The sequence below is a fragment of the Martes martes genome (genome assembly GCF_963455335.1).
Source record: "Martes martes genome assembly, chromosome: 13".
Classification (NCBI taxonomy): domain Eukaryota; kingdom Metazoa; phylum Chordata; class Mammalia; order Carnivora; family Mustelidae; genus Martes; species Martes martes.
Window position 1 is genome coordinate 85353800 of NC_137901.1, and position 27826 is coordinate 85381625.

Consider the following 27826-nt stretch of genomic DNA (forward strand, 5'->3'; position numbering starts at 1 on the left):
CCATATATATAAATGACAATGTTACTTGCCCCACTAATCTCGACAGTCTGACAGAAGGATAAATGAAATAACAGCTGTTGAAACATTGTTCAAAAATTAAAGTATATAGCAACACAAGATAGAGTTGTATTTTTAAAATTTACAAGCATCTACAATGAAGTCATTTAAATGGTGCCAGTCCCAGTGGCAAAGTAACTTAGTGATTATTTTCTCAGCCCTTTCTGGAATGCTTATCAATGAATAAGAATTTTTGTCTTATCTGTTAGTTCCTACTCACTTTGCTTTACTTTTATAACTTAATATTTATAATTAATAAATCCAATATAAGTCTGGTTAATTAAAAAGTAAAAATCTAGAACAGTATCCCACAAAATCACTAAGACCTATGTCATTCTAAGCAAGAATATCTTAATATTATTGCAAAGACTTTTCAGTTTTAAATAATAGGTTTTATAAAATTAACTTTCCATTACTGATATTCAAGCCAAAAAAGTAAAAAACATGAATGTTTTCAAACAAAAACAATGCTCATATCCTTGTCCCATTAGACACCTCAACTTACTTCATCTCCCTTCAAAACTTCGGTGCCATCAAATTCACGGGTCTGATTTGTCTTCACTGACACCTCTCTCTCTAGGTTGGCTAACTTCTCCTTTGCTTCCTGAAGTTCCTCAGCTTTGGCTTCTTTTTTACGAGAAATGATGGATGCCTAATTGAGCATTAAAAATGAATATAAAATTAGACACACTATCAACTTTCTATTATCTTGTGAAATTATAAATTTTTTAGATTTTATCAAGCTAAATTTTCAATATCAGGTTGGCTTCTCCTAACCAATACCATTTGCCCTACTACCTATCATTACCAGTTATCTGTTTAATATGAATATGCAATGTATACTAAATATCAACCCCAAAACATTTTGAAGATAAAAGCCCTGAAAATATAGGCTGTATCAGCAGAGAAACAAAATACATTAGTAATTAAAATATTGTAATGCTCAAATGTTAATGAAGATACTTTCTAGGTACATAAATAGAAGCTTTCCTTAAGTCTTTTATTTTTCTGCATGGTAGGTTCCATGCAGAAAGAAAGAAAGAATTTCACTGAAAGAAAATAAGAATGTTTTATTCTCAAAACTACAACACAGATTATCTTACCTAAATTCAATATCCATACTTTGAAAATGAAATGTTAAAACATTGATTATATTTGGGGCATTCTAATAAATAAAGTGCAGATTTAAAATCAAACATGTGACTCATCAGAATTAGGCAAATGTTTACACAATCCAGATGGCTGTTCTTAGCCATGAACGCAGCACTTTATATTACTAAGCAACTCTTGGGGGATTTCCTTAAATGAACCATGGCTGTACTAGTTTAAGAAAAACATTAGCCAAACTGTCCTCTTAAGTGAAATAGTACAAATATTTTCTTGACACAAATCTGACAGGGGAGGGGAAATCTCTAATGCAAACCCTTTAAACAAGTCTATTTTCTCTGTTTAAAAAATGAAAGACAGGGGAGCCTGGGTGGCTCAGTTGGTTGCGGCCTCTGCATTCGGCTCGGGTTGTGGTCCTGGGATCCTGGGATCGAGCCCTGCACCCGGCTCTCTGCTCGGCGGGGAGCATGCTTCCCCCCCCCCAACCCGCCCACCGCCTGCCTCTCTGCCTTACTTAAGATCTCTCTCTGTCAAATAAATAAAATATTTTTTAAAAAATGAAAGACAGATGATGAAGGAATGTTTCTCTCTATGGAGTTATTCCAGCCAAAAAAAGAGAGAGAGAGAGAGAGAAAGAGAGAAGGAATGATAAGAGTACCAGCACCAGAGAGGAATCAATGGTATACTTCCTTAACATGATAAAAAATAAGTATAAAACTCAGTCCAAACCAGGATCTTTTTTTTTTTTTTTTAAAGATTTTATTTATTTGGCAGAGGTCACAAGTGGGCAGAGAGGAAGGCAGAGAGAGAGGAAGGGAAGCAGGCTCCCTGCTGAGCAGAGAGCCCGATGCGGGGCTCGATCCCCAGACCCTGAGATCATCCCCAGACCCTGAGATCATGACCTGAGCTGAAGGCAGAGGCCTTAACCCACTGAGCCACCCAGGCGCCCCCCAAACCAGGATCTTATTTAACAGAGAATTAAATCTGAAATAAGGTAAAAATGCCCACTAACTCCACTACAATTTAATATTGTGTTGAAGGTATTTGCTCATACCATTAGACTAGAGAAAGCAATTTGAAGCATAAGAATTTGACAGGAAAAGTTGGAATTTTCATAGTATATGATTATAAACCTAAAACACCCAAGAGGATCTATGGGAAAACTACAGTAAAGAAATCAATAGCACTTACAGACAAATGAGGAAGAAGACATAAGGAAAGAAAACTCAATTATAAGAGCAAAAAATAAAATATGTAAGCAGGAGAAGTCCAAAACTTTGAGGGAAACAAACACTCAAACAAACCAAAAAATAAACTTGAACAAATGGAGACACATAACATGTTCTTAGATGGGAAGACTCAGATATCATAAAGATGTATGTTCCGAGGTACAAACCCAACAATTAAAAAATTATTTTTTTCAAGAGCTGGACAAGTGGATAAGAAAGCTTATTGAAAGAACGTACAAATAAGAATTATAAGGAAAACCCTGAAAAAATACAGCAACTGGGGGCGCCTGGGTGGCTCAGTGGGTTAAGCCTCTCCCACCGGCTCAGGTCATGATCTCGGGGTCCTGGGAACGAGCCCCGCATCAGGCTCTCTGCTCAGTAGGTAACCTGCTTCCCCCTCTCTCTCTGCCTGCCTCTCTGCCTACTTGTGATCTCTCTGTCAAAAAAATAAATAAAATCTAAAAAAAATAAAAAAATAAAAAAAAATAAAATCTTAAAAAAAAAAAGTACAGCAACTGGAGGTGAAGGTGACTACTTTTATCAGTTATTTGAATTAGATTATAAAGCTTCTGTAAATAAGTTTATATGAGTACCTGAACAGACAGGTCAATGGAAAAACAGAAAATATAGAAATGAGTCCAATAGCATTTTAAAATTAGAACAGAATCTCAAATCCATAGGGGAAAAAGTGGACTTTTTATTAATTGGTATTAGGACAATTGGATAATTGGATAGCTATATACAATAAATAGCATAACTAGGAAAAAAATTCTAAATAGATCAGAGATTTAAATTAAAAAAATTAAACAGAGAAGTCCAAAATTTCTCTATAACTTACAAGAGGAGAAAGTATTCCTAAATATGTCTCAAAACCTGAAATAATAAAAGAAAAAAACTATTAAATTTGATTTCATAAAAATAAAGTAAATTTGATTTCATAAAAATAAAGAACTTTTCCATGGTGACATAACATTGTAAACAAAGTAAGAAGGCAGAGCGCCTGGGTGGTTCAGTAGGTTAAGTGGCTGCCTTCGGCTCAAGTCATGATCCCAGGGTCCTGGAATCAGTCCCGCATTGGGCTCCCTGCTCAGCGAAGAGCCTGCTTCTCCCTCTCCCTCTGCCTACTGCTCTGCCTGCTGCTCTGCCTACTTGTGCTTTCTGTCAAATAAATAAAATCTTTAAACAAAAAACAAAAGTAAAAAGGCAAATACCAAACTGGGGGAAAATGTTAGAATTATAAGCCAGACAAAGAGTAAATATTTCTTTTCTTCTTCTTCTTCTTCTTTTTTTTTAAGTAGGTTCCACACCCAGCACAGAGCCCAACATGGGGCTTGAACTCGCGACCCTGAGATCAAGACCTGAGTTGAGATCAAGAGTCAGATGCTTAACTGACTGAGCTGCCCAGGTGCCCCAAAGGTAATTATTTCTAATTTATAAAGAAAAAAAGGCCAACAACTCTTGAGAAAAATGAGGATATAGACATGATGGGACAATTCACAGAAAAAGAAATTAAGATGACTGTTACTCTTGTGAGAAGATGCTCAACCTTGTTTACAATAAGATAAGCAAAAATTAAAACTATCACAGGATATGATTTCTCATCTACAAGGATGGTAAAACTCTAAGAGTTCAACAACATACTCTACAGGAAGGCAGTGAGGGAACAGGCACTCTCTACAATGCAGGTGGGAACATGAAATGCTATGACCTCTATGGAGAGGAATTTGGCAATATCTACCAAATGTACCTATGTATTTACCCTTTGATGTAGCAATCTCAACTCTGGGACTACATGCTGAAAGTAACACTGGCAAAAATACACAAAGACATAAACAAAAAGCTGCGTATTGAAGCATGATTTGTAATAGCAAAAGAATGACAACCACCCAAATGTCTGTGATTGTCTACATGAACTGTGGTATAACGACTCAGTGGGGACTGTGAACAGGAATAAGCATACCAACTACGATGGCTATAGTAAAAAAAAAAAAAAAAAAAGAAGAAGAAGAAGGAGAAGAAGTAGACGACGAAAAACCAACAGATAACAAGAAGTGTTGGCGAGGATGTGGAGAAATCAAAACCTTCTTACACTGTTGGTGGGACTGGTTTGGGAAGAGTCTGACATTTCCTCAAAATGTCAAACACAGGATTATCATACAAAACAGCAATTCCACTCCTAGGAATATACTCAAGAGAAAACATATTTTCACACAAACACTTGTATAAAAATATAGCAGCATTATTTGTGACAGTCAAAAAGTAGAAATAACCCAAACACCCCTCAACTGATGAATGGATAAACAAGGTATGATCTATCCATACAATGGAATATTATTGAATAACAAAAAGAATGAAGTACTGACTCACACTACAACAAGGGTGAACTTTAAGAACTATGCTAAGTGAAAGACGACGGCACAAAGGAGCACATATCGTGTGATTCCATTTGTATGAAGTATCCATGATAGGCAATCCTATAGAAACAGCTTGGTTGCCTAGGGCTAAGGGTTGGGAACGAAATGGGAAGTGACTGCTAATGGGTAAAGGGTTTCTTTTTGAGCTGATAAAAATGTTCTAAAATTGATGTAGTGATGGTTCCACAACTCTAAATATACTAAAAGTCACTGAACTGTGCATTTTATATAGGTGAATTGTATGGTATGTGAATTGTACCTCAATAAAGTTGTAAAAAAAAAAAAAAGGAAAAAAGATTATTTTACTACTCACCAGTATATATAATTAAGAATTTTGAAAAGTGGGGTGCCTGGGTGGTTCAGTCGGGTAAGCGTCTGCCTTCAGCTCAGGTCATAATCCCAGGGTCCTGGGGATCAAGCCCCACCCACATCAGGTTCCTTGCTCAAAAAGGAGCCCACTTCTTCTCTGCCTGCCACTCCCCTGCTTATGCTTCCTCTCTCCCTCTTTCTCTCTCTGCCAAATAAGTAAATAAAATCTTAAAAAAAATTTTTTTAAAACGCACGGAAAATAAAAGTGTGTATAATATGCTCTTCCTTCTCTAAGAAGCAAGATATATGAGTCTATGTATATATAGTATTATTTTTAATGGAATAATAAAGTATATAATTTTTTTTAAAATTAGTTATAAGGGAAGGAAAGATTATGGTGGATAGCATCAGAGTAGATGCTAGAAACTTCTTTGAATATTTCTTGTTTTTTAGATTTGACTTGGAATCATGTAAATATTTTAAATAATTATAAAATAAATTATTCCCCAAAAAAGTAACCCCTAGGTATACCTGAGTGGCCCAGTTGGTTAATTGGCCAACTCTGGATTTCAGCTCAGGTCTTGATCTTGGGGTCCTGGGATGGAGCCCTGCGTTGGGCTCTTTACTCAGTGGGGAATCTCCTTGAGGAGTCTCTCTCTCCCTCTCCCTCTGCCCCTCCCTACTCACGTGTGAGTTCTCTCTAAAATAAATAAATAAATTTTAAAAAAAGTAATCTCTAAAAATAAACATATATATGTATCCAGTTTAATTTATGGCATAACCATATAGAAGAACTATTCTAAGTGACTCTAAAACAGTAATTTGTCTATCCCTAGTGGGATATATCCTAAGGACAAAACAAACTGAAAAATAATTTTCAGCAGTAATCATATTTTTGGTGGCAGTATTATTGCTTTTATTTTGAAATGTTCTGTGTAAAGTATGGATTAAAGCAAATAATGGATTAAATTATGTTCATGTTACTGAGAACCAGAATTTCCCATGTGGGATAAGGAGAAAGATATGAGACTGATAAGGGTAAGCAGAAGCCCAGAAGCCTTGAATCTGACCTGGAAGGGTTAAGTATGAACTAAAGGTGTACATTAGGAAGGAAGAAAAAAACTACCTCTTAGCTTTGTCCACTAAAAAGACCTGAAAATAATGACCACCCAGGAGCAATGGGAAGTCCTAATACCCAGATTTCAGTCTCTAAATATTATTTCCTACTAAAGCAAATCAGACTCATAGAAGAAAGTCTAATTCCAAGCCTAGGATAGGAAATATAAAAAATGAGCACAGAAATATCTTAATCATATCAGAAAGCAAAGACATTATCAAAGACAAATAGAATCTTTTTTTTTTTTTTTGACAGAGATCACAGTAGGCAGAGAGGCAGGCAGAGAGAGAAGGGGGAAAGCAGGCTCCTTGCTGAGCAGAGAGCCCGATACGGGGCTCGATCCCAGGACCCTGAGATCATGACCTGAGCTGAAGGCAGAGGCTTTAACCCACTGAGCCACCCAGGTGCCTGACAAATAGAATCGTAAAAAGGAATCAGAAGTTACTTGAAAAGCCTCCTAGTAGCCAAAATGGGACAATTTGAGCATCATTAAGGAAAATGTCTTAAACTTACCAAATATAATTACATCAATGATTCATAATGACATTAATACGCACCTAAAAAATGAAAAACTATCTTAATTGATGGAGAATGAAAATGACTTGGAGGAAACCAATTCTTTTTGAAAACTGATAATCAAGTATGTAGCTTGTCTTTCCTAATTGAACTATAGTTCAGTTTAATCAAATTGTTGATGAAAGGCAATCCAGCTAATAAACAAAGAAGGAATCAATGGTATCAACAGGACACTATTATAGGATAAACAAGTTTCTTCAAATAAATTAACTGCAAGAAAATTATTAAATAGATAAATAAGCGGCAAAGAGAAGCTACAAATTAAAAGATACTTAAACATATCAATCAAATGCAGTGTATGAATCCTGTAAGTATCCCAATTAAAACAAAGCAACAAAAGAAGGAAGTAAGGAAGGAAAGTTAGGAAGGAAGGAAGGAAGGAAGGAAGGAAGAAAATCCAGGAAATATGAACACTGGATATTTGCCAATATCAAGGAATTATGACATTTTTCAGATGTGGTATACTGTTAAGTTTTTAAGCCTTTATTTTTTAGACATACATTCTGAAATATTTATAGATGAAATGATATAAAATCTAAGATTTGCTTTAAAATAACTAGATTATTATTGGTCTGGGGGTATAGTGAAACAAGAATGGCCATGATTGTTATAGCTTGGGACACAGCGTTTACCGAACTATTTTCTCTACCTTTATATACAGTTTAAATTCTCCAGTATAAAAAGGTTTTTAAAAATTTTAGCATCTAAAAAAGAAAATTTAGCATCTGTGAAAAATGCTTTCTTATGTAGCTCAATATTTTGTGAGGTTACAGAATATTCATTACACTAAACTCCTGACTGGGTTGTTTTCAGATAATCTATGGCTTTCATTTGAAGCGTTTGTCTAGAAATACAGAACACCATTTATACCCTCCCAATCTTATAGTTTGGATAAAATGATAAATGCCTAGGCACTAAAATTTAACTTATTCTATACTTGCAAACTAACTTTAAACCTGAAAAGGTATACTGCCTTTAATTCATTAAAGATTACAAATATTTTGATTTTATACCACTTAAGGTAAGCTTTCATTTAAAAAAATCAAGTTTCACACCCAAGATATAAAAACACAAAGAGCTCTATTACCACAGCTGGCAGACAGTAAGAAAACTAAGCATGATCAGGTGTATTGAATTTCAAACTTGAACATGCATGTTTTGTGGGTTTTCCACAAATTTTTTGTTATAATCTGGAGATTAGCAATAACAGAAAAATATTTATTCTTTACTTCCTTCTTACTCTAAGACTATCCACAACACAGCCCAGGATTTTTACAAAGATGTTCACCAAAAGATAAAAGATCTAAATATGAGGGGCAAAACAGTGGTCTCACCTGTTGCCTATACAGTGAGAGTTTGCCTTCAATTGGCTCATTTCTCATCATTTTCTTTTCAATCAGCTGATTGATCTGTGCGTTTATTTCATTTATCTAAAACAGTATGAAAGTAAAGAAAGTTAAAACTCTTCCTATGATTACACAAACTAAGGGACATTTGGCCAAACCAAGCTTTGAATTTACTGTTCTTATCATCAGTGATTTCATGGAAGGAACAGGTTCATTATTGTTATAAGTGGGTTGTTATGATTATTTTTAGAAACAATTTACATTTCATATTCATGATATATATATTTACACATTTTGATGACTTATGTAGCCATTCATGTTTAAATTACACAAAAAAATTCTACATGAAATATTTATACATTATTGTCAGAAAGATAATTTCTACAAATCTGAAACGACCCCTTACCTAACTTGTGACTTTCAAGTCACTGCAAGTGATAAAGCAAATCCAGACTAACATTCCCCAGGGATTTAGGGCAAGGAATTCATGAACCCAACTGAGAGTTGACATGATGACATCTAAAAACCCTCTGTGATCTGTGATTTGATGATAGTTGTCATTTATGCTACTCATTACTCCTTTATCAAAGGTAATAAAATAGAAGTGAATAAAGCCAACAGAAGCACACAGTCCCTCAAGTAATTAAAAAAAAACTCCCTGGCTTTCAGTATATCTATCCTTTGAAAAGACTAGAGTTCCCCCTTTAATTCCATGACATTAAATTTGAACCAAATCACACTTGGACATGTAATTTCTATTAGCAAATTAAAAGAATAAAGTAGTCAGAATTATGTATTTAATTACAGTGGCTATTAAGCACATTAAAGGATTAGCAAATCAAAATCATCAAATTAATTGTCATATTTGTTATCTTTTAAGAATATTTTTTTAAGATTGGTGCTTTATTTCTATGGAACAAAGATGTTATAACATAAACCAGGTTTCAATAAGCATTAGAAAAAAGTTCAGTAATTCCAAAGCAAGCATAAAAGGCTAATACAAATATTTTAGCTTTAAATATAAAATTGCTATATTATTATTTTTGGAAATAAAAATTAATGATTTATGCAAAATATTTTAAAATTTACCATCTAAATGATTATATTATGAATACATAAACCTATAAGTCAAACGCTTTAATTTACATATTCAAGTTACTTAGTTTCCTAATCAGTTGACTAAATCTTTATAACATCATGTGGATTTAAGTAACAGCATTACAAGCTACAATTGCTCAAAAGAACTCCTCATAAAGCTGTCAACTCAGCACAGGTTAACTTGAGTCAAGAGTAGGACACTACAGAAAGCAGTTCATATAATTTTCACAGGACTGGGGATGAGATAAAATTGGGAGCTATAAAAAGAAGATGATTGTCACTTACTTTAGATTCAAGCTCAAGAAGATCAGAATGGCCCATGGCGGGCTCTGAAACCACTTTTTGTAAAAAATGCAATTCTTTTTTCTTGCTTTCTAATTCTTTAGGAAATTTTTCAGTAACCATATAAGAATTAAATTTTATCTCCTCCTCTAGCCTCTTCATTAAACCTTTAAAAATAAAATAAATATTCAGCCCAAGAGAGTTGGTATAGTGATACTTTGTATACTTTAAAATCAAAGACCTGAATAATAGGCATATGTATCAAAAGAAATCTATATAATTAAAAATTGACCATTGAAATTTTTTCCAATTTTTAAAAAGTAACCTCTATACCCAACATGGGGCTCAAACTCACAACCTCAAGATCAAGAGTCACACAATCCTCTGACCAAGCCAGCCAGGAGCCCCGACCATTGAAATCGTTTGATGTTAATTAGAATGATAACAGAGGATAATCTACACAGAACGATGTTAACATAATTATAGAAAAAGTAATATTATGATCTTTCCAAATTACTACCTAATTCTTTTTATACTTCGCAACAAACAAAAATAACATCTGCAGAGCAAGATCTCTTTCGGGTCATATCTTGCCTTCAAAGTATTTAAGCTGTCCGTAACACAAATGGCAACACACATGAAATTTCACCCAGACTCTTTCTTCTATAAGTGGCCATTTACTCTCCTCCTTTCATAATACTTCTGGTGCAATTTATATTTCTATTCTACTACTTATAAATGGTGATACATCATATTTTGTCAGTTTCAAACCAATGAAAACATTATTAAAATACAAGTTAAAATGCAAAAAAAAAAGAAAGAAATTATCTACATTCATAAACATTTTTGGCTTTCCGTGTTTGGTAGTTTTGATATTGTAAAATATTAGCTTATGGTAAGTGGTAACTCAAATTATACTTTAAATATTTAATAAGTTTTCTTATTTTGGTAGAGTACATAAATATATACACACCCAGATTTTCGGTGAATAATGGTTTTGTTATAAATTCTCAGCCTAAAGAGCTTTAAAAAGTTTATTTCAGATCTTTCCATTACACATTTACAAATTCTGGCTTGACTTTTTAAAACATTGGATTTCCGGTTTATGTAATCTACGTAGGTAGATTGCATAATAAGTTTGGCCCAAAGCCTTAACATTATTTTTAGTTCTGTTGTGCTAACCATATATTAACATGTAAAAATTTATTAATGGCAAAATCACAAGTTTTCTATTCATCCCTACAATTTCCCCCCTTTTTTAGGGACTGGGGAAAGGGAGGGACGAGAAAGTGTTTAATGACTCAGACTATAATTAGGCAGTCATTCCTACGTGGTTTCCGATTAAATCTATATGCTGGCTTCTTTGGCTATTAGGTGCCTAGTTCTTCCATCTTTTAAGTTCTTAAACTACATGTAATCAGAGATGTAAAGAATCAACTCTAAAATGTTTTTAAAGATTTAAAAGTTTTAAATGTTATTTTCCCTAGGTAAAAGAAAGATTTGGGACACCTGGGTTGCTCATTTGGTTGAGCATTTGACTCGGTTTCGGCTCAGGTCATGATCTCAGGGTGGTGAGATCAAGCCCATGGTCAGGCTTCTCCCTTAGCAGGGAGTCTGCTTCTCTCCTTCTCCCTCTCTCACCCCTCATACTCTCATGCTCCCTCTCTAATAAAGAAATTAAATCTTAAAAAAATAAGAGAGATTCAAATTTTAGAAAATACAAATTCATCTATAGTGACAAAAAGGAGATCAGTGGTTGCCTGGGAATAGGTAGAGGGACAGAAAAGGGCAAAAAGGAGCTATCACAAAGGACACAAGAAAATATTTGGGGGTGATGGATGCATTTATTATCTTGATTAAGGCTGATGGCTTCACCAGTCTGTACATTATGTCAAAATTTCTCAGGTGTACACCTCAAATATGTGCTGTTTATTATATGTCCATTTTACCTCAGTACAAATGTTAAAAAATGAAAAACAGGGTTTCTCTTACATTTTAAAATCTTCTCTTTAAAGTTTTAACTTAAGACCTTGTAAACTAGTCATATGTTCTATGTAGCTTTTAAAAAATTATCTTTCAAAATCCTGGTGAAATTAAATATAAGGTTACTAAGATCACAGCAAACTTTTGATTAAAAACCCTCTGGAAACATCTCACTGGCCTTACTATAGTTTAATGAGTAGCTTCTTTTATATAATAAATCTCATGAAAGTGTAGAGTATAAAGATGAATTAACTTCCATGAGTGTTTTATAATATGGCTGTTACTCTGAAAAAATACAAAGCACATTCCTACACTAAAAATAATTTTTATTTATATAAATGGAAACTTTCCATAAGTCATTTTTCGTTAAAAAGTTTAGATAGACCTTCTTAAAGGAAATACCTGGATCAATTAAACATATTTCATCTACTCTTTTCCCAGGCTGCTGAATACAACCCTTAAGACTGTCTTCCAGAAAAATATCAACAAAGCAAGAACTCCTTTACTTGCTGCTCCCCACACCCTGTCCACCCCCAAAGAACATATATTGCATACGTAATATCTCATTTTTATGCTTTCAGCCGTTTTTTTCTTACTTTAACTCCCCTCCTATCTGTGGAAATGATCATTCTGTTCCTATCCAGGGAGTTGGTCTCAACTCCTACCTCCTAACTACTTAACAGACTATTTACTGAAGGCCTGTTGTGTATAATTTAGCATGCTAGGGCCTGGAAATAGACCAATTACAACTCGGTGACTAGTCTGGGGTTGAGTTGAGTCAGATTCAGATAATGCCAACAACTGCTGCAGAACATTCAGTGTACGGCACATGGGAAAGGCAGCTATCGCTTCTCACCTTTTCCTCCTAGATCTTCAATCTCCAGTTGTCTGACTGACTCTCTTCCGCAGCACACAATCACCCCACGCTACTACCCTCTGTCTAGGCAGGGCACTGTCTTCCTCATTCATTTGCACGCTCCCTCCCTCTCTTGCCTCCTTTTCAAAGACAAGCAGTCAGAAGGAGCCTACCCTTTTCTCTCTCCTTCATCGACTATACGTATGTTCTTTCAGGTCACTGTGCCTTGGCACAGAATGTCTTCTACTCCACTCCTTCCCTTTCCAACGTGAACTTAATTCGGGGGCCACCTCATCCAGGAAGCCATTTGATTCTGTGATAGGGTTTGGTGCTTTGCCTCTTCGTTCTCACAGAATCCTGTGCTGAGCGTCATCAGCACATTTGTAAAGCTGCATGATCGCTGTTCACTGCCTGTCGTTCTGTACTAAACTGTGAGAACCTAAGTATCTTTTCTTTCTATTCCTAGCACCCAGCACAGTTCCTGACATGTAGTAGATGTTCAACAAATACTGAATTAATGCACTGTAGGTTTGAGCCAATTATTTCTATTAGTACTTAACAATGCAATTGATTTTATTATTTAGCAGCAATCTTACTTATATTAATGTTATACCAACATTTCAAGAGATGCATAAAACACAATTTTATTTGTGAATTTTATTACTAAGTGAATAATTATGTATTTACTGGCCCAAACAATTTCTCTTTAGCCTAGAAAGCCAAAGAAAAATAAAAGACTAAGAATTCAAATAAAAAAATGAAACGTTGCTAAACCTATACACATCTTCGGATATTCTGTTTAGTTGTCAGAATGTCAGAATGAAAACATAATAGCAAGAAATATCTAACCTAATAAGATTGAGGATAACAGATACTACAGAAACACATTTTCAGGTGAACATTTTAAATTGTATTAAACTGTACTGATTAACTAATTGTTTTTCTGCCAAATACCAAATCTTTCCATTCTTATACACATTACCTTCATTAAAAAAATTCACTATTTAATGGTAAGTTCTAATACTTTCTTAGTAAGAGTAGTCCTATACAAATTACTTATTGATATTAATTTTTAAATGACTATATATAATGGGTTTCTTTTGAAGATTTATCTTACTTTTTTGCAGTAAATTGTGAAGGAACCTACATCAAATCCAAAGAACATATGCTTAAAAGATACAGATTATACTAAGGAGAAAAAAAATCATAAAAAAAGTATTTTCTTTGTCCTAAAAATTAACATTCTCCTAAAAAGTGAAAGCTTAGTGAATGAAGAATGAAATGACCCCAACAACTAAATGCCTGGCAACGTCCAGGTATTGCTTGAATCTGAATTGTAAGACTAAGAGGTGTAAGAAAGTCTATGGAAACCCGCTAATTAACATGTACTAACCATGTACTTTGTAGGCAACACTATACTGGTTTTTCAAATATTAATTAAATATACCATTTGGTGCTGAGATGCCACTGATTAGTAATAAATACCATGGTAAATGTGTATGTAAAATGTAAGATGTATCCCAAAGGCAAAAACAATTAAAATGGGAAAGAATAAGTGTCTAGAATTAAGGAAATACTGTATTACCTCTTTCAAGAGCTTTATTGAGATATAATTTACATGCCATAGAAAAGTGTATAATTCAATGGTTTTTAGTAAATTCACCACAATCAATTTTAGACCATTTTTATCGGCTCAGAAAGCAGCTCTATGCTAATTAGCATTGCCTTCTTCCCCACACCACACGTACACACAGCTGTCTTCTACAACCCCCTAGCCCTAGGCAATCACTAGTTTGATTTTATCTCTCTAGATTTGCCTATTCTGGACATTTCATACAGATGGAATCTTATAATATGTGGTCTTTTGTGACTAGTTTCTTTCACATAACATGTTTTTAAGGTTCATACATGTTGTAGTATGTATCAGTACTTCATGCTTTTGCATTCTATTGTGCAGATACACCACATTTTATTTACTCACTCATCAGTTTAGGGGCATTTGGGTTGTTTTCACTTTTTGGCTATTATGAATAAGGCTGTTGTGAACATTTGTGTAAAAACTTTTGTGTGGACATAGGTTTTCAATTCCCTTGGGTAGATACCTAGGAATGAAACTGCTGGGTCACAGTAACTCTGTTTAACGTTCTGGGGAATTGCCAGATATGTTTTTCAAAACAGTCACACCACTTTATACTCCCACCAGCAACACATGAGAGTTCCATTTACTCCACACTGTCGCCAACACTTGTTAATGTCTATCTTTTTTATTCTATTACTTATAGCTTAGAGTATAATATTTCATATAATACTACAGAAAGATGAATTAATCCTTGAATAGTTAGATTTTTATACTGGAATATTTCTCCAGTACCAATGAGAGCTTTCCACTGCTTTTCCAGTTTACGTGGTCTCCTTTCTGAGGAACAAAAAAACTTTAAAAATGCCTAGGATGGGTTTGGTGGTATAATCCGGAAATATTACAATAATTTATATTCTAAGTAAAGCTAATGTGACAACAGAGCCAGGGATACCCAAGTCATTAGCACAACCCAATATATGAAAAAACACTCAGCTTTAAGGGTCCAACATTTTACTCTTTTTTTTTTTAATAGCCCAGGCTCTAAAACAATTATTCTCCATTCATCTTTTTGCTAGCATCCATCCTAAGTGTTTCATATGCTCCTTCACCAGAAAGCTTCCATCCATGGTGGTTTTCACGCCCTTCACTCTCTGACCAAACAGTGAATGGGAAGTATAAAATCCCAGGTAAAAACTAAAGGATGTCTTCAACAGAGCTCTCATTCATTAACTAGGAAATGACACTCTAAAATGCTTAGCTATCACTAGACGATAATTCCCATGAGTTAACTGCTTTAAGGAAAACTACTGACTCAAACTAATATTCTCTGATCATCTGTATCATATAATAGTTTCCACTTACTTTCAGGCTTTGCATCTGCTGCTGCATGGCGCATACTTTTCAGCTGATTTTGTACTCTTTGCAGTCTCTGCACTGCATGAAATAGCTTTAAAATACAAATAGATCCATTATTTGCTTAGTCTATTGAAACGTACCACTCACATAGACAAGCAAAGAAAAATACAAGTTCCACACAATTCTTGTGATGTAAAAAGAACAAATAATAAGAACTAAGAAAATTACTGTGTTGAGCCCGAAATGTAACTGGTTTTCTCAATACTTTTTCATGTAAAGCTTTAAAAAAAAAAAAAAAAAAAGCTTTCAGAAAGTTAATCTTTAGTTATTGGTTGTACTTAGTAATTAAGGAAAAATACTTGGTAAAGAAATATACACACCAGGCTTTTCTTGTTATAACATGGTTTTCTTTTTTTTTTTTTCTTTTTTTCTTTTTAAGTAATCTCTACACTCAATGTGTGGCTTGAACCCATAATCCCGAGATCAAAAGCTGCACACTCCACCAACTGAGCCAGCCAGGTGCCCCTAACCTCGTTTTCTTAATTCTAAGAAATATTAGCATTCTCACAAATGATGTCCTAGAATAAGACCCTGATGCTAAGTACCATTCAGGGCCCAAGCAATGCAGCTTACTGGCGCAGTGGAACCACCACGATGCCAAGTCAAGTTCCAAAAGAGTCAAACATCTCATTGAATAGGAAATGGAGCTGATTTGAAGTATATTTTTAATGTATATGCCTACTCAGTTTTAAGATAGATTTTTAATAAAATAAAAGTAATCCTTTCTAGCTAAATTATTTTTGCTTTAAGGCAAAGTCTAAAAATGTGGAGTATGGCTGATTTTGAGCCTTTTCATGATTTGCTTACTTGCCATGGGAATAAACTGTAGTGGATACTGTGATCAGCAGAATAAAAAATAGATATTCTTATAGCCCCAGAATCTCAGGACACTCTTTAGAGATGCTACAATTTTTTTTTTAAGATTTTACTTATTCATTTGACAGAGAGAACAAGCACACGCAGAGGGAGCAAGCAGAGGGGAGGAAGAAGCAGGCTCTCCGCCATGCAAGGAGCCTGATTCCGGGCTCGATCCCAGGATGCAGGTCATGACCCGAGCCGAAGGCACACGCTTAACCAACTCAGCCATCCAGGCACCCCGGAGAGCCTACGAGTTTTATGAGCAGTTAATCTTAATGCTTGCCATTACAACGAATGCTATGTAATGTTGGGTCAACAGGAGTTAAGCACAGGCCAAAAGGTAGTATAGAGATACAAACTGGGTACAGAACCCCAAAAATAGTATTACTGCTGTTGGTGCCACAAAATCCTCTTAAGAGTATTCCATCATGTAAACAAACTTCTACAATTGCGGAATTCTTTTTTCTTTACATTTGAATGATCAAAAGGAACTATTTCTTTCATTATGAGAATATAAACTTTTATGAGGATACCTGATTCTTTTGTTCCTGTTTCTGTTGTGCAAGAAATTCTTCTCTCTCTTTTTCAACTCGAAGTTGCCTTGCTATTTTAAGCATCCGTTGATGATTCTGAACTGTCTCCACCTACAGTAAGGGAATAAGTAGTACATGTTACTGTCAAGTTCAAGGAAGAAATTAGCATGTCATGTGACTCAGACATCCACTTATCATTTCTTTTTGGCAAACAGTACTCCCTAGAAGTGACAGTAAAGTTCCAGACTCCAGGTCTTTCAAAGTTCTGGGCTACTGCCTAGGGAGATTCCCGTTCTGTCAATGTTATTTGAGCCTATCCTCAGATGTACACCCATGCCTTGCTTAATCCTTATTACCATTCCTAAATCTTTGCAAGTCCTTGGGACTTGGGGCCAAAGTCTTACAGGGCTAAGTCTTGCCTTACCCTTTTCTTCAAACGTTCAACTCTCTTAATGAGCTGATCCTTTTCTTCCTCCATTGCACTGATATCCTAAAAAGTAGTCAAGGAGACATTATAAGAAAAAAACATTCTTTGTAGATTCAAATAAAATTTTCATATGATTGTGCATCAGCCATTTTCCTACTTAAAACCAGACAGTTAAGGAACAAAGATCCTCTTTTGGATAAAGGGTTTTATTTTATTTTTATTTCCCCCTAGGGTTCTTTATGCAGGATAATTTATTTGGCAGCTTAGTGTTCATTTAAAAGCAACCAAAACAGGTTATAACGTAGCAAGGTAAAGCTGCCAACCAGCACATTTGTGTTCTGATTCCAAATATGGGCACACAGTTTTTCAAAAGTCTTCTATAATGGAAAGTGTACAGGTCTAAAACCATGAACAACAGCGGCTGACATGCCATCTGTTCTGTTAAATATCAAACTATATATTCTGCCAATTTCCCATCAAAATTATTTTTAAGGCTGTGGTGTTTTCAAGACAAAAATTTGTGTCCGGTTTTGCCAATTAACCAATTCCCTTCCTAAAACTAAAGACTTCAAAAATAAACCGCCTTCCTTTTAATCAGCCCCATAATATTTTCTAGTGAAAACAAAAAATCCTTCCTAAACTTAAACTACTAGCCTAACTATCACAGTAAACTAAAGAGAAAAATATACATAGAAGTCAGTATTGTTAGGATCTGAGGAACTAGGCACTCTTACTCACCACTGGTGGCATGGTACAGAAGAACAGTATCAAAAGTCTTAAACATATATATACACATACACATACACACACACCGTATATACCATATGGTGTATTCCATATATATATACACCATCAAGTCTGGTAATTCCATGTCTGAGAATTTGTCCTAATAAAATACGCATGGAAGGTCAAAGACTTCTCTACGAGGAGTCTCACAGATGTTAGTCATATCTAAAATGTGTAAATTAACAAATGTCTGAGAATTATTAAATAAACTACGGCACAATACAATGAAAGTCATTATAAATTATGCAGAAGATTGTTTAATAACAGAAAAACTCATGGTATGACATTACCTGAAAGATCCAGATTACAACATTTATATATAGCACAATACAAGGAAAAGTTTTATTTTTTATTTATTTATTTTTTTAAACAGATTCTTTTTTTTTTTTTTTTAAGATTTTATTATTTATTTGACAGACAGGGATCACGAGTAGGCAGAGAGGCAGGCAGAAAGAGAGGAAGGGAAGCAGGCTCGCTGCAGAGCAGAGAGCCCGACGTGGGGCTCGAGCCCAGGACCCTGGGATCATGACCTGAGCCGAAAGCAGAGGCTTTAACCCACTGAGCCACCCAGGCACCCCCAAGGAAAAGTTTTAAATATATTCACTAAAATGTCAATAGTACTTATCTCTACAGTGTGGGATTATGAGTGAATTATTTTCTATTTCTTATCATATTTTCTAAAAAGAACATGTTCAAGAATACTTTGGCAATAATGAAAATAAAATTATTAGACTCTTGGTCATTTCATTATTTCAGTTTACTCACATGGCATAACAGAGGAACAGTGGATGAATGTCCATCACTCTTCTTTCATACCATAAGTATTCTATTTATGGGTCTTTCTCCCCACTAACTGTGAGCTTCTCTTTCATTCCTGATACACTCAACAAATTCTTATTGAGAACCTACTATGTGCATAGTACTGCAAAATACACTAGGGATACGGTGATGAACAAGATACACCATGGCCCTTGCCCTCATAAAGATAGTTGGGAAGACAGACATTAAAGTAATTATAAGTGTGATGAGTATTATGAAACAAAAAGAATTGGGGGAAACTAATCCATCTAGGGAATCAGGGAAGGCCTCCCTAAGGAAGCAACTTCTATTGTTTCCTGAATAAGAAAATAAAGATGGCATGGAATAACTCAGGAATTCTAAAAATACAAAATTCATGAAAGTGAAATTAGCATATGTTTAGGGAAAGAAGCTATATGCCTGGTGAAAATGTTAAATTTTTTTTTGGAGATCATTAAGTAACATGTGTCAGAAGTCCTAAAAATTTTCATATGCTTTAATATTTTTATAAATTTATCCTCAGGAAACAATTACAGATACCCCCAAATAAATTTATGTATATGATAATCATAATCATAGCATTATATAATAGCAAAAAATAAAATAAAAAACCAAAAATGGTTAACCTATCCATACTATGGAAAATTATTTAGTAATTAAAAATCATATTTAGGGGCATCTGGATGGCTCAGCTGGTTAAGCAGCTGACTTTTGATTTTGGCTCAGGTCATGATCTCAGGGTCATAAGATCAAGCCCCATGTAGGGCTCTGAGCTAGGCGTGGAGCCTGCTTGAGATTCTCTCTCTTCTTCCTCTGCCTCACCACCGCCAAAATTAAAAAAAAAAAAATAATATTTAGGGGGTGCTTAGGTGGCTCAGTTGGTAAAGCATTCAACTCTTGATTTTTGCTCAGGTCATAATCTCAGGGTTCTAAGATCAAGCTCCATGTTGGGCTGTGCTGGCATGGAACCTACTTAAGATTCTCTCTCTTCTTCTGCCCCTGCCCCCATTCCCTCTCTAAAGGAAAAAAAATCATACTTAGAAAGATAACAATGTGAATATATTCACAATGCAATTATTAAAAATGAAAGATACGGGGCGCCTGGGTGGCTCAGTGGGTTAAAGCCTCTGCCTTCGGCTCAGGTCATGATCCCAGGGTCCTGGAATTGAGTCCCACATCGGGCTCTCTGCTCAGCGGGGAGCCTGCTTCCTCCTCTCTCTCTGCCTGCCTCTCTGCCTACTTGCGATCTTTGTCTGTCAAATATATAAATAAAATATATGAAAAAAAATGAAAGATACAAATAACTATGTATATAGTATAATCTCAAATACCTACTAATATAAATATACACAAAAAGCTTGAACAAATAGCAATTGGATGATTTTTATCTTCTTTGTTCTCATCTCTATTTTCTATTATATATATATGATATATACTTTATACTTTATGTAATATATATTCTTTACTACATATAGAGAAAGAGAGAAAAAGACCCACAATGTAATCTTCTTTTAATCCATGTTAGTAATCTATATAGTACATAAGAACATATTATTAATTTACCTTGGTATCATTAATTTCTTCAGTAAAGAACTAGCAAAGTTTAGACAAAAGAAAATCTGTCACTTGCTATCACTAGTTCCCATACAGTTTTAAGACTCATACTGAATTAACAAAACAAAGCTGGAAAAACTAATATTCAAATCTAAAAAAAGATATTGTTATTATATTTTCTTTGCTTTACCCTTCTTATTTCTGCTGTAGAAAATCCAGATGTCTTAAGTTGCTCACATTCTTTATGCAAAGTTTTAAAGGCTTCCATTAGCTCTTCATACTAAAAGACAAATTAAAAAATTATAAACTAATGACAAGATCCAGTAGACTTTTCTTCATCGGGTTATCAATTAACTCATAGTGATTACTTAAATCATTATATAACAGCATTAAAAATACATCCTGAAACATTTATATAAGACACAAAAAAAGTAGGTACATACAATCTGGTCACTAAGTACTTCTACTTCTTCCTCTCTGGTTACTTCCCTACCTCACATTCTATACTCCAGCTATGGTGATCTTTCAATCCTTGGAATACTCTATGCTCTCACGTCCAGTTTACAAAGCCTATTACCTCTGAGAATACTCTATGACTTCCTCATCCATTACCTGGATAATTTCAGTTCATCTGTCAGGTCTCAGCATAGATACCACCATCCTCAGAGAAGACTTCTCTAGTCCTATACTTATTCTAGATCAGAGTGTCATGATATCAGAATAAAAATCATGTAAAATTATAATTGCCTAGTTACTTGTCTGTCTCCCTCCATTAGAGTCAAGAGGACAACAATCCTATTATCCAGTGCAATTTAGTATCCCTGGGGCCTAGCATCACTGGTATATTCAATAAAAAGTAGCTGGATGAATGAAAAAAATCACAACTCTTACCCCAAATTCTTTAAAAATAGTATTTTGTGAGCACTGACAGGATTTATTCTAGAACTCCTCATTCAGAAAGACAACATGCATTTTTTATTAGGTTCTAAATGTGTAAGTCATTTTAGATTTACATCTCACATGTTTCAAGAATAAACATGTCTTTATCATTAATTCTTCTATTAGTTATTTGTGCGTATTTAGTAAAAGCTATTAAAAACTTCCTCCAGAGGAATTAGTTTTTATCAAGTTGATTGATGGGGGAGTGTAGGAAGGAGAAAATATTTCACATTTACACTTCTCTATTTTCTACATTATGTAAAGCCTTCAAATGTAGGAGTTGGGGTAGTCTCCTTCTGTTGTAATTCTCCCATGACATCTCCCATGTGATTCACTACTATAACATTTGATATGATTATTTACATAAATCTTTCAACACCCAAAATGTCTTAAGAGATCAATATTGACTCTGTTTTGACTAACTGCCATGGCTATCCAAAATAACAAAATAAACAGATGAAAAACCACTTAGTTTTGATTGTTCTGATTCAATCCCAATTTTAAGCACATGCTGTATAGAAACAACTCTACAAACCCTGGAGAAAGATGCAGATGGATAAGGCATGATACCTGTCTTCACAGACCTCATAATCTATTGGGATAGAGCGACAAACTATTCACAACAAACTGCACAGTCTATGCATATAGCAAGAATAAAAGCACAGAGGGCTAAACACAGGCACTTTCAAAAAAATCAAAGTCCTTTGAAATCTTAAGCCTGAATCTCCTTTTTCCATAGTCTTTGATCAGCAAGGTGCTTTGAAATCCCAGGACCAAGATCCAGACCAGCCAGAATCCTCAGTAGTCAAGAACTTTAAAACAAAAAGATTTATCTATCTATCTATTTATTTATTTGAAGGAAAGAGAAAGAGCATACGCACTTGTGAGTGGGGAGAGGAGGGAGCAGAGGAGGGAGTGGGAAAGGGAGAGAATCCCAAGCAGACTCCAGGCTGAGCACAAGCCTGACCTCAGGACACTGAGATAGTGACCTGAGCCAAACCAAGAGTCAGACGCTTAACCTACTGAGCCACCAAGGCACCCCAAAAGTAGTCAAGAGCTTTAAGACTATATGGCCAGAACTCAGTATCACCCTAAAACTCTAGAAGAAAAGTACACTGAAATTTCAAGCTCCTGGCCCTTTCTCTATCTTCTGCCTGACTGGGAAGTCCTTTGAGATCTCAAGCCTAGCTTCTCTGCCTGTACAAAATCCTCTCAGGGGCTCACAGGTCCTGATTTGTCTGGCATAGTGTCAATTTATACTTTTGCCTTCATGTAATTATTATGATAGTCCCTTTCTCTCTGATTTGGATGACAAATTGTATAATCATCTAACTGATCAGCAAAGTGCTCTGCATTCTCAAACCTAAAATCCTCTCTATCCACATTTCCTAAGTAATAAACTATTCTAAAATCCTAATTTCAGGATTTTCTTCTATCTATCACTGAAATGGTATTTGTATGCAAAAGTCGGTATGTTCATACGTGATTACAGTTGAACATTATTAACCATTTTACCTTTAGGTGCCACCTGGAAATAAAGAGAAGCAAATAAGTTAAAGAGAGATTAACAGGTATTTGAACATGTGCACCTTGACATCTACAGATAGTTTAAAAATACCATTTGTGTATTGTATACCTGTTTATTGGTATCAGCCACAGTTTCATCCTGAAGAAACTCACTTGGTACCTCAAGTTTTATTAAAAAACGAGCTAAATATGCTCTTTTTTTCAGTTCATTAGTCCTCTGAAGAAGCCAGTGGAGTACTGGATAAATTACAGGTTTACTTCCAATCACCAGACCCTGACGAAAGGTACTCCTATAAAAAGAAAATAAACACATGCAGGTGATCATCCTCCACTCCTGGCTTATAACAAATAAACCTTGAGAAGAGATAAAAGCTCAAATACTAATTTACAATTTCTTGATGGCTTTCCATGACTGTTAAAAAAAAAAAACCAAGGCTATTCTAAAGTCATTCTGTATATCAACAATAAACATAAAATTAGGCCTGGAATATATCACTGGACTATATGGGAAGGTTGTACTGGAACCATTAATTGGTAGTCTGCGTAATACTTCATTTACTGGGCAAGTTTTAGTGATTGTTTTTATCTAGGATGGCAGATAAATGATAAATTATAAAATGGAACAGTGGAATTTGCCTGGTTTTTTTTTTTTTTTTGATTGGGGAGAAAACTGACCCATGTAAGACTTTTACATGACAAAATAATATTAAAAGTTCAAGATTATTTTGAAACTCAGTGATGTACTAAAGCCATTGACACAGAGACCAGGTATTGCCTAGAAAGACTGACTGTAGCCCATGAAAGTTTAGATATTCAAGCATAGCTTTAAGAAAGCAACATGTGATCAAATTCTTACATGTCTGTGGCATTTCCTGGAGGTTTATATTTAAGGATACCAAGAAGGCTCAACATCCTTTTGGCTGTTTGCTCTGGCATCTCCTCTCTGATATCAACAACTTGCTAACAGATAAAGAAATTGAAAAAACATGTTATTGTTGTATACCTAACAAAGAAAAATATTTAAACTCACTGACAAAATTGTTCTACTAGACCATAACAGGCACAATGATCTCCTCATAAAACAGATTAAGTATGGAGGCCTCCAGATTCCAAGTGAGGGTACATACAAGTCAGATCAGGATTTGTATTAAGAATGTCAAGCTTGGGGTGCTTGGGTGGCTCAGTCGGTTAAGTGGCTGCCTTCGGCTCAGGTCCTGATCTCAGGGTCCTGGGATTGAGCCCCGCATTGGGCTCCCTGCTTGGTGGAGAGCCTGCTTCTCCCTCTCCCTCTGCCTGCCGCTCTGCCTACTCGTGCTCTCTCTCTGTCAAATAAATAAATAAAATCTTAAAAAAAAAAAGAATGTCAAGCTTAAAAAGTACCCAGTGGAAAAAACCAGTGTATCAGAGATGTGACCTAACTTGCAATACAATAAAACCTTTTGCAAGAGCATTTTCTTTCTAGAACCAAATCAATTTATGTTTGGAACAGAGAAATAATTTCTAAATAAGGTACAAGCAGATAATCTAATTTTTAAAAGATTATTTATTTATTTATTTATTTGACGGACAGATATCACAAGTAGGCAGAGAGGCAGGCAGAGGTGGGGGAGGGGGGAAGGAGTCTCACCGCAGAGCAGAGAGCCCAATGTGGGGCTCGATTCCAGGACCTTGGGATCATGACCTGAGCTGAAGGCAGAGGCTTTAACCCATTGAGCCACCCAGGTGCCCCAGATAATCTAATTTTTAAGCTAGTAGAGAAATCTTAACCATCATTTATTATCACTTTACAGGCATGGAAAATAAGGCCCAAGAGTCAGATATTTAGAGGCAGAAAATGGCTTTCCTGCTATCCTTTTCATCACAAGAAAGAGAAAACTTACCTTCGGGTCAATTTCAGCCAGAACATCACTGAGAACTTGCAATAGTTGCATTGGCTCCAGGGAATCAAATGTGATTAAATTATAGTTCTTCCTAAAAGGTTCTTTATTGAGATTGTCCACAATGAATTTGATTTGATCACTCATAATTGGGTCTTATAACTAAAAATAGAGATAAAATTCCTCAATACTGGTAACAAACATTCTGGAAAAAAATTAGTATTAAGTTTATAGGAAGTAGGAATGAAGAATATTAATTCTCCGTGGCATACAAAATGCCGTGAAAAGGGTTATTTTATTGAAAGAAGTCAGGATATGAAGACTTTATTTTGAATGTAATATTAAATACCATGTTTTGTATATACATCTGGTAAGATAGCCATCATCTGAATTAACACTGAATTCATATGGACAAATGAATAATAAATCCCACCTACAATAACATCTCTCCCATTCAGCTCCACAACTACCCAGGGGTAAAAATTTGGTAGGCTACAGACATGCTTCTAATTTTTTTTTTTTTTTATTAGCAGTCCATGTTTAAAAAGTGGGAAATTTTTTTTTACATTAAAAATCCAGACATCCAGTTTCTCTTCCAAATCAGATCTGGCAACCGTGGGCACATAACTGTGCACAGCCACACCCAAATGAAGCCGAGCTAAGGTGGCAAGCTTCAGTCTTCATGTGCATTCTTTGGTTTTCTGGTTTCCTCCACCAAGCACTCTTCACCCATTGATGTTATGGACTGTAGGCATCAACTCTGCCACCGTTGACTAATTCAGGCCTATGTTTCCCTGTGCCTTCAATAAGGAAACAGCCTCGAGTTTTCTGACCCCAGCCTCTCCTATTCCAAATCGTTGGTGTGATTCTCATTGCTCACAAAATAAAGTCCAAATTTCTTGAATTTTGATTTTTCAGATGTAACTCAATTGAGTTTTCCCACCTTCATTTTTCCAAATTGTTACCTTTCACTCTTTTAAATTTCACCCGACTGAAAGTTGGGGCTCCTTCTTACCTAGAAAAACTGTTTGTCTCCTGATCTCCACAGGTGCAGATCCTAACCGTCTTTCAGCGTTTGCCCTCCAAAAGCACATTCTTCCAGGAAGTCATTCTCAAGCTATCTCCCACATTCTCCATCAGAATAACGGCAGCAGCACCTGCCCTGGAGGCTAACCACACTTAATCTGCACTGCTCTCCTAGCGTTATTTTCCTGTTTTGTACTAGAGACTCATGTACGTTTTCTCTTCTCTACTAAAGTGTAAATTCCATGAGGACATTTTTGTGCTTAATTCTATCTGTGAATACGCACTGCATCAAAACTGAATTCTTCCATTGACTGGATAAATGTGTTCATGGGCCCAAGGCCAGAAAAAGAAAGATAAGCCTAAGTTGACTGGTGGTGATCTTAAGTTTTAAAAAATTAAATATCTGATTATTTAACTGCTGAAGCAGCTTTACCACGGTTCCTAGTGTTTCCTGCTTGAATATGGGAATATGGGAAGAATATGGGAAGAACTGATAGAAATTTTGCAGGCAGGCAATTTTTTAAATTAGCAATTTAAAAAAGGAATTAAAAAATGAACTGCTAAAAAAAGAAATTTTAAAAAATTACTTCAGTGCTCCCTAAGAGTTTTTAACTAAGAAATGAATAGATGCTATTTTATCAAAGACATTAGTTGGGGCTGCATGCATTTTGCTCTGAAATAGATTTTAATTGGGTGGGTGGAGCTGGATATTTGTAAAACATTAAATCTAAAACTATGAATAAGTGATTATTATTGTTAAAAATGAGTCAAAAGATAGTAGAAAGGATAACCAATGTGCTTTAAAAATTTTGAGGCTTCCTTTAATCTACAAAAGGAAAACTTTTACATAAATGAAATAAAATCCACCCCGGATTTTCGTTGTTAAAAATATTTTAAGTAAAAATCCACGTCATAACCTTCCCATATATATATATATAAGTTTTATGATTTAGAAATTGTATGTATATAATATATAACATACACACACACACACACACACACACACACACACACACACACACATTTTTCCCCCCCTTTCAAAACAAGGCACTTGGATAAACGAGTAAAACGTTACCAGGAGAGGAAAAGAAACTAGTCGGGTTCCCCCTAGGTGCCCACCAGCTTTCAGATGGTCACCAGCTAAGGACAAAGATGTACTGAACAGGTAGGTTGCCTATGCCCAGCGGGCTCTGCGCTCTAAAATTAGCAAAAGCAATTACTCTCCCTCTGCCAGCGGAAAAGTCGCCACACTAATTCACGAGCACTTACCCACATAAGAGCCCAAGGGGGTGGGGGAAAGAATTAAAACCAGGACGTGCGTTTATCTGGCACAACTCGGGACGGAAACGACGCTGCCCTGGTCCCTGGCCGGCACGAGCGCGGGACCAGCAGCCTCTTAGGATTCCCCAAAATAGTGCCCCCCCGCCCCGCGCCCGGGGCTCGGGACAGGGGACAGGGGACCCCAATCCGACCCAGACACCTCGCGGGGGGTGATTTGGGCTCCCCGACCGCTCAACCCTCGCGGGAGCTGCCTAAATCCCCGCGAGGCCCAGCAGGCACCGACCCCGGCGTTGGGGGCTGAACTGCTGCGACCCTCCCCTGGCGAAGGTGCTGCACTGGGAAGGGGAGGAGGAGGGAGTTTTCTTTTTGGGAGTGGGGGGCTTCGGGGAAGTTTCCGAGCGCGTCTTGGCGAGGTTACCTCAAATTCTCCTCAAGAAACCACTTTTCCCCCCCGCAGGAGGCATCCAGGCTCTACAGGGTTCCTAGAGACGAGCTCCTTGGCAACGGTTGCTAGGCCGTGAGATTACGTCACTTCCGGCGGGTGGGCCGGGGCGTTTCCGCGGGGCCCTCGCGGGCGCTGTAGGGCCGAGGTCTCCAGCGGGGGAAAAGTGAGGTGCCCGGCCCACGTGCAAGTGCGTTTACCGGTCCCGTGCCACGGTGAGGACTGGAGACCACTGTACTTTGTGATGTCAGCTGGCAAGGAAAATATGAGAAAGAAAAAAATGAAATTCCTCACGCCCTGAAAACTTCGCTGCCTGTCCAAACATCTTGGAAGAAACCAACTGCAGATTTAGTGTCAGTCTTAGAGCAAAATAAAACAAACAAAAAAAGGAAACAAATTCTACAGGGCT

General features: G+C 36.0%; 1 protein-coding gene across 2 annotated transcripts in view; it reads right to left on the reverse strand.

Annotated features, from left to right (window-relative positions):
* The window catches only part of IFT81 (intraflagellar transport 81), an 80927-nt gene extending 53447 nt beyond the window's left edge, over positions 1-27480 (reverse strand). Inside the window, exons 1-11 of one of the 2 annotated variants that reach the window (XM_080821129.1) lie at positions 27394-27480; positions 24672-24830; positions 23648-23751; positions 22901-23081; positions 20516-20605; positions 17185-17250; positions 16761-16871; positions 15316-15400; positions 9539-9702; positions 8144-8239; positions 563-709 (exon numbers count right to left, since the gene is read on the reverse strand). In XM_080821129.1, the coding sequence (XP_080677255.1) occupies positions 563-709; positions 8144-8239; positions 9539-9702; positions 15316-15400; positions 16761-16871; positions 17185-17250; positions 20516-20605; positions 22901-23081; positions 23648-23751; positions 24672-24815 (1188 nt within the window). In that variant the 5' untranslated portion in view covers positions 24816-24830; positions 27394-27480. Of the gene's footprint in view, positions 1-562; positions 710-8143; positions 8240-9538; positions 9703-15315; positions 15401-16760; positions 16872-17184; positions 17251-20515; positions 20606-22900; positions 23082-23647; positions 23752-24671; positions 24831-25683; positions 26156-27393 lie in introns of those variants that run through there. The other variant, XM_080821130.1, reaches the window with a different exon arrangement.
* Positions 27481-27826: the final 346 nt, after the last annotated feature.